The sequence below is a fragment of the Diadema antillarum genome, unplaced genomic scaffold (assembly GCF_040938485.1).
Source record: "Diadema antillarum isolate AM-2024a unplaced genomic scaffold, OU_Dant_1.0 seq00000693_RagTag, whole genome shotgun sequence".
Lineage (NCBI taxonomy): Eukaryota > Metazoa > Echinodermata > Echinoidea > Diadematoida > Diadematidae > Diadema > Diadema antillarum.
In genome coordinates, this window is record NW_027271598.1 from 335,001 (window position 1) to 343,308 (window position 8,308).

The 8,308-nt window shown below is 41.0% G+C and overlaps 1 protein-coding gene across 1 annotated transcript in view; it reads right to left on the minus strand.

Moving 5' to 3' along the window:
- Positions 1 to 3,997, minus strand: part of LOC139737426 (G-protein coupled receptor GRL101-like) — a 20,913-nt gene extending 16,916 nt beyond the window's left edge. The window contains exons 1-2 of the mRNA XM_071648102.1: positions 3,993 to 3,997; positions 3,320 to 3,391 (exon numbers count right to left, since the gene is read on the minus strand). Of these exons, the coding sequence (XP_071504203.1) occupies positions 3,320 to 3,391; positions 3,993 to 3,997 (77 nt within the window). The remainder of the gene's footprint in view (positions 1 to 3,319; positions 3,392 to 3,992) is intronic.
- Positions 3,998 to 8,308: the final 4,311 nt, after the last annotated feature.

Sequence of the window (8,308 nt, forward strand, 5' to 3'; positions counted from 1 at the left end):
GTTTGTTTTTTGCTTGTCAGCCGACTTTCGGCGGAAAATCAGACCTTAAAAGTATGAAGACTTTTTTGTTGTTGTTTCTCTTGTCTTTTGTTGTTCTTTCTTCTTGACTGACAGGCGATTTTGATACCCCCCCCCCGCCCCTTTCAAAAAGGTAGCGCAGCCCTGAATAATGCCCAAATAAATTCGATAAAATGCTAATAAGGATGTCCATTTCTTTGTATGTAATAACGTAGTGTCCTGTAGCTATCAATTGTATTCATCAATTTTATTGATTTAAGTCAGTAAAGCAATCATCCCAGGGGCATCGTTCCGTTTTAATGATGGGGGGGTAGGGGGAGGGACTTGGAGTTTGAATATTTGTGCGAGGGAGCGGAGCGGCCTAGCCGGGGGGGGGGGGGGAGGGTGTGGGAGGGGGGTATTCCCCTCCCACACGAGGAAAATTTGGCATTTTCAGACCTGAAATTCAGCGATCTGGTGTACACTTTTGGTGAAATTTGGGATTTTTTTCTACCAAAAAACAAGTAAGAAAAAGAAATATTCATAGATAATTGAATGACTACATCGTGGTATTTCAGCTCTTGCTCCGCCTGTGCGACATCACTGTGAAGGCCTACTAAATAGTGGGGCCTATCACCGGCGTAGCCAGGATTTGATCTTAGGGGGAGCGGTTAGATGCGAGGGAGCGATGCGAGCGAGGGGGGGGGGGGGGGGAGGATATGGGAGGGGGGTTTCCCCCTGCCACAGTGAGAACTTTTTGCATATTGATGTTGTAAATGGTGCAATTTGATGCATTTTTTGCGTGTTTTATCGATTTGAAACAGTCCATTTTATGTAGATTATCATTGAACAATTTTGCCTACAAAATGGTATCTTAGAGAAACTTCTTGTATTGATTCTCACACTGAAGATCATGAACGCGATCATGAATTTTGACATTGTACAGTCCAAAAACGGCTGTTTGTAGCTACATTTTTTCGCTTAGGAAATTAAGGTGGGGGGCGCACCGGGCGCAACTGCTGGCAATTACCCGGCAGCAACATCAGGAGAATGGCATGACGATTAAATGCGAGCGAGCGAAGCAAGCGAGCTTGAAAATTTTGACATTTTACAGTCCAAAAACGGCCGTTTGTAGCTATATTTTTTCGCTTAGGGAATAAAGGGGGTGGGGGCGCACCGGGCGCAACTGCTGGCAATTACTGGTAGCAACATCAGGAGAATGACATAACGATTGAATGCGAGCGAGCGGAGCGAGCGAGCTTAAACATTTTTGACATTTTACAGTCCCAAAACTGTCGTTTGTAGCTATATTTTTTTCGCTTTGAAAAATAAGGGGGGGGGGGGCGCACCGGGCGCAACTGCTGGCAATTACCCGGCAGCAACATCAGGAGAATGGTATAGCGATTAAATGCGAGCGAGCGAAGCGAGCGAACTTGAAAAATTTTGACATTTTACAGTCCCAAAACTGCTGTTTGTAGCTGTACTTTTTTCGCTTAGGAAATTAAAGGGAGTGGGGCGCACCGGGCGCAACTGCTGGCAATTACTGGCAGCAACATCAGGAGAATGACATAACGATTAAATGCTAGCGAGCGGAGCGAGCGAGCTTGAAAAATTTTTACATTTTACAGTCCAAAAACTGCCGTTTGTAGCTGTACTTTATTCGCTTTGGAAATTAAGGGATGGGGGCGCACCGGGCGCAACTGCTGGCAATTACTGGCAGCAACAAATATCTCGTAAACACATTTATGATGTAATCTGGGGAAATTTCAATCCCAGAAGTGTATACTATTTCTTATTTATGGGGGAGAGGGGGGAAACCCTATACGTTAATTGAAAGTATCTAGATATCTCCTCCCATCTAAGGAACGTTTGCATTTCTTTAAACTGAAGTAACAGACCTGGTGCACACTAATTAGATGAAACATTTTGAAATCTGTCAGTCTAAAGTGTATTAAGTAAATGACTGAACGGGGAGGGTATGGGAGGGGTTAGTTCTACCCCCCTCTTACGCGAGGGAGATTTTGTATTTTCAGAATTGAAATTCAGCCATCTTTGGGTGAAATATTTAGACAGTTTTCTATTAAAAAAGTAAGAACATTTCCACATCTCGGGAGTTACGAGGAGGAGCAAAATGATCTGTTTGTCCCCAATATATATGCGGGAAACCATCCCCCTCCCCCTCCATTAAATATAAGGAAATAAAACGTCAATCTCAAAAGTGTACAAAGTCTATCGAAAGGGACCCAGTAGCGGAGCTTTTGCATATTTATGATTGCAATTCAGCGATCCGGTGCATAAATCTGGCGGTAGTTGTCAAATTTTCCATAAAGAAATTTCGAGATTTGTCCTCATCTCGGAATTGCTTAGGGAACAAAATGATTTGTCTGCCCCCAACATTTCCGTAGGGGCGGGGCAAATACCCCTTTGCCCCCCCCCCCCCTACCCCGAGATAGATTCGACGCCCCTGATCATCCCTGGGTATGTCCATAGATGTATCAGAGTCATCATCGTTTCAGGAATGATTCAGGAAATGGAGGGGGGGGGGTTCAATTATGACGGTATAGTTTTTGTTACTGTTTGTTTGTTTTCGTACATAATTTGCAGATGGTCCCGAGTTGCTTGCTTCATAGCATGTTTACATATAAGCCTATGCTATTGACGTCGTCAACGTCTGAACCATACCTTATGTCGATATTACTTTCTTCGCGAGCGAGCGAAGCGAGCGAGCGCTTGAGAAAATATGTATACATTATTCTACAAGATAGAATATACTGTTCAGCTCTGTTACCTGTCTGAAGGCGGGCGTACGAACGTCATGCAATATGCCAAAATTGATACAATCACATTTCTGCTTCCTCCATTTTTTCCTCAAATTTCAGGGGGGGGGATGATTGTACAAGCCATCCCCCCTCCTCCATTTCAGGGGGGGGGGATATATCCCCCATCCCCCCCCCCCGGATTTACGCCCATGGTCTGTTTTGATAGAATTGTAAATTTTAAGAATATCATGTTATGAATCGTATTCGATTAAAAGAAACTCATCTCAGAATTTAATTCTTATAAACTGATGAATCGGTAAACAAGGAAAATATGATGTTGTCGCTGACAATGATCTTTAATATAATTTATGGTATAATGTTAGCAAAATCATAATAATCGTCCGAAATCAATTGTGGTTTTCATGTACATCCAACTTCAAATCAAGTGAGCTTAGAGTAGCATTTCTAATATAGTGGAATGCATATTAAGTAACAATGGGATGAGCACAACAAAAAGTAATACAAATGATGGAAATGTAATTCTAACGAGACTTCCAACTTACAAAATGTGTAAACGCTTCAGGTCAAAGAAAACCTCTGCTGAAATGACTAGACCTGCATTTCCTGACACATTCCTGCAATGAAGCCAAACATACAATCAACAATGTAGTTACATTTTAAGAATCTCCGTTACACGTCCAGTGATGTAAGTCTGTACACATTTCATTAGGCTTAGCATTGTTACACAATACATTACATAATTGAATTCAATTCATTGGTAACATTTTCGCCCATGAGTGTGTACAAGATGCATTTTAAGTCACCATCTTTCAGTGTCCTTGATATGAATACAACCATAATCTAATTCGTGAGGTTAGTTTTATATATATATATATATATATATATATATATAACTCAGTATTTGAGAGCTATGCTCCGTTTTTAAGATCTTCAAGATCTAGGATTTATTTTTTTTTTACGGCGTTCTTCTTCTACTGATTCGTTAAATTACTATATATATATATATATATATATATATATATATATATATATAATCTTTGTATCTGTAAAATTTAAACACTCTTTGTGTTTTTCGGCTGAATCCGTCATCACAGTTCTTTCTTCGTTTGTGAGCTTAACCTTAACCATCTTAAATACACGCGTCGATTTTCACTGCTTTACCGAAAGACATTCATCTTCAACATAAACAAAGGTGGCAGTTTTACAGGAAATTACCTCATATTGATTCACGAATGCACTGATACAATGTTGGTCATTTTAATAGCATGACCACGATATGTTGATATAACTGCATCAACCTAACAGTAAATGTGATCATCAATTATTTAAGGTATATTAATTGACTTTCAAAGGAAACTCTAAACCTTAGTTTAAATATGAAAGGGGAATGCATTCTCCTTTTGTTTTGTACTCTGTAGATGTGCTTACTACATTGTCAGACGTAGTAACCTTTTACTCTTTTATAACCTGTGTTGGTCTGCAGGTTGATCTTTTGAATTTACTAGGATCAACTTACAGAAAGCGTAGATTCCTGGCGATCTCAAAGGCACCTGCCGGAATGGAACCAAGATCAGTTCTCGAAATATCCCTGTTGAAAATCAAAAGAATACTTTCAAATGCTTTAAATGTCCACTTGTACAGACCTTTTTCGAATCAAGAAATCATGAATTGTCCACAATACGTTGGGAAGGCAAGTCTCGGATGAAGTAAATGTATGCCCTCACAGTCTGCAGTAGCAAGGAATCTGGTCTTCAAAGGTGAAGCACGTTTTAGAGAATTACAGCAGCAATCGTATTTTTGTTGTTGCCCGTTTGAGAGATAAATGGTCGAGTCCCTATTGAGTCGCGGTCGTTGTAATTGCTTGCACATATCAGCAATCTGCATACATCGACAACATCGACAAATCACCGAAATAAAGATACAAGTGAAGCTTTTACAGTGACCGTGAGTCACAAAACCAATAAAAAAGTATCGGATACTACTTTTACAGATTTAACATGACTAAGAATATTATTTCCTGAAGTTAAGGAGCATGAGATGAGTGGAAGATTATTATTATTATTATTTTATTGATTTTTTTATCTTTTTATTTTTTTTTTGGGGGGGGGGCAGTTTTTCAAACCATTTTTTTTAAAAGAATAAGGTGAATGTGGCGTTTAGATTATCTATCGCTTGAAAATCTGCACACATTTCTTATGTCCATTTTTTATAACTGTAGAACGGGTAGCTCTAGTGCATCAAAAGTAGGTATTAGTCAGGAATCTAATACACCTAATGAGTGTGGAAATTTTCGTCTTAATCTGATAATCTCTTAATTGTGATTGCAGCAGAATTTTGCAGCCACGTTTTCCCCTTTCAATGTTCGGGGCACAACACCGTGAGAGTAAACGCTCAAATACACCCTAGACTTCGCAGTCTCTCTCTCTCTCTCTCTCTCTCTCTCTCTTTTCCTGTAAACAATTTTCCAGAGTGTACATTTTCTTCCGTTATCTAGATCAGTAACACGAGTAAGGGAATGCCGTTTTGTATCCATATAGATTTGCGATGACTGGTCACATAACCACGTCTTAAGAGAGGGCTTGGGACTTAGCTAAAACCAAAGTTAAATGTGCAAACCTGCATAAACGAAGAGAGTTTCAGTGCTCGCTTTAATGGACATGAACCATGGGATGATCGATTTATGCGTACGAGTTTTCAAAGATATGAGTATATGAATATAAGAACGACCCAAGTCCAATTTTTGGCCAAATTCAGTTTTTCATGGGAAATTGTAGCTTATGCATGGACTCATCTTGTGTGTAAATGATAAATCCTAATTACCCCAGGAAGTTCCTGAAATGAATGAGTTAATCTTATATCAATGTAAGAATGAAGGACTTGGGTCATTCTTACATTCATATAATAGCGCCCTCTCTCATCCTTCTCCCATCTCTATAGCAGAATATCATGTATATGAATCAAAGAACGACCCAAGTCCATATGAATCAAAGAACAACCCAAGTCCACCACACAAAATGGCCTCTCCACAATTAATGTAAATGTTAATTGTCATAATAATACATGTTCTAATTTGTATATACAATGTTGCCTTCCCATCACAGATAAATAGAATATTATTGGACAAATAAAAAAGATACGAAGTTTTTTTTAGTGATGGAACAAGCTATCACTTCCGAGGCGATCTGGATGTAGCTATCTTTCCGAAGCGCAGCTGAGGAAAGATAGCGTACACATTCAGATCGCCGAGGAAGTGATAGTTTGTCTCATTGCCTGAAACTAAAAGTTGATTATTTGCTTTATATTCCACATCTACGGTCCTAGAAATTCCCATCTTATTCCACATCTGAAACCGTTTTAGCTGTCTTTAGGTATCCTTAGGGCTTAGGCTACGTGTGTGCGTAGATGACAAAAACAATGAATTTGCTGCGCGCACCGCGCGGCACCGAGGTGAAAGTGCGTTGCACTGTGTACTATCAAGTGACCTAGTTAAATGATAGTCCACAGTGCAACGCACTTTTATTTCGCGCGTACTCATCTCGCGTTAAGACTGTATGGACTGCCACAGATCAGGAAAACAAACAGCTGTCTTTATTGATGACAAAACAATGAATTTGCTGCGCGCACCGCGCGACACTGAAGGGAAAGTGCGTTGCACTGTGTACTATCAAGTGACCTAGTTCTTCTCAGGTGATGTGATGGGCGAAACTACGCTTTATCACGTGATCAGCTCTTGACCAATCCTATAGCAAGATTCTTAGTATGTGATATATAATATTATATTCCGCATACTAAGAATGTTGCAATAGGATTGGTCCAGAGCAGATCACGTGATGAAGCATAGTTTTGCCCATCACCCATCACGTGAGAAGAAAAGTTCGTTACACTCTATGTTGATAGTCCCTTTTGTTTCGCTGATCTCCACACAGTCCACATACTAACGCAAGATGAGTACGCGCGAAATAAAAGTGCGTTGCACTGTGGACTATCATGTGACCTAGGTCACTTGATAGTACACAGTGCAACGCACTTTCACTTTGGTGCCGCGCGGTGCGCGCAGCAACTTCATTGTTTTGTCATCTACGTGCACACGTAGCCTAAGCCCTAATGATACCTAAAGACAGCTAAAACGGTTTCAGATGTGTAATACAATGGGAATTTCTAGGACCCTAGATGTGGAATATAAAGCAAATAATCAACTTTTAGTTTCAGGTAATGAGACAAACTATCACTTCCTCGGCGATCTGAATGTGTACGCTATCTTTCTTCAGCTGCGCTTCGGAAAGATAGCTACATCCAGATCGCCTCGGAAGTGATAGTTTGTCCCATCACCTTCACCAACGTTGATTATTTGCTTACTAACTATACACAGCCCGGTCGCTGTACATAGGTACGTTGCGACGTACCATGTACAGCGACTGGGCTGTGTATAGTTAAAGGGGCATAGTCCCGGTAGTGTAGAGGGCGCTGTTGATGATACTGCCGATCACCGTTAGCATTGATACGAAGATTACCGAAATTGAGCTGTCATCAAGAGTAAAGTGCGTAGGTGTCATTGCTAAGTAACGTTGCCTTCGTTGTCTTCTCTGCGCATCTCGCAGTCTGTAGTAATGCCAGGGTGCATGCATATGTGTTTGTTATTATGACATCACAAAAGAAGTTTGCTAAAGCTGTCATCCCCCTCAGCCGAATCATGAGCCGAACTGTGATCGGGCCACTGACTACAGTGGATCGGACTTCTTCGGACTCGGGGAAGTGGGCCAAAGCGTAAGCGCTAAAGAGGAGTCGATAGCGTAGGTCTCTATAGGAAACTTGCGCCGTGCGCCCGCGTACGCATTTGACTAAAACACGGGGATCATGCACCTTTAACTTAATACTAGTCTGCTACATGACTTACAACGCTGCTGGCAACTTGTATTTTCACTTCGAAATCAGTATAAGTAAGAGTGTGCAGTGGCGCCATAGGTTGCACTGCAGCAGAGCTCTTCCAAAGGAAGTTATTTTCGTCCTGAATTGCTTCTGTTTTACAGCAAATTTGGTAACATCCTCTCTGGCTATACTCAGAGTCCTCGCTAGACAACTTTCAGGTTATTCCAACATGGGAATGAGCGGTAATGCCAGTAGACATTTTCAGACATTTCTGCAAGCAAAGAGACCTACTCAATGGAAGGAGGCCATTGCTACAGTACATGCCTTTGTGTTTCATCTACTTCAGTGATTTTCTTCGGTCATGGGTAAAGCAGTGATGGCCATCAATACAAAGCTTGCCTTTGTTATAGTGCTCTGGTCCTTCCTCACTACAATGCCTGGTATTTCTTACTCTAGAGAGCAGCTTTCGTCAATAGGAGCCTCATCTCAGCATCATAGAGTTCCACTGGATGTGTACTATACATTGAAACAGCATGGCCTGTGCTCAATTCAACCAACCAAACGTGGAAGGAGAGCTTTTGAGAAGAGTCAGCACCCTATTACAGTGATACCTCCATCCAGGACTTGTACAAAAACAAGTGAATTAACTGCAGAAAGGAGGACAT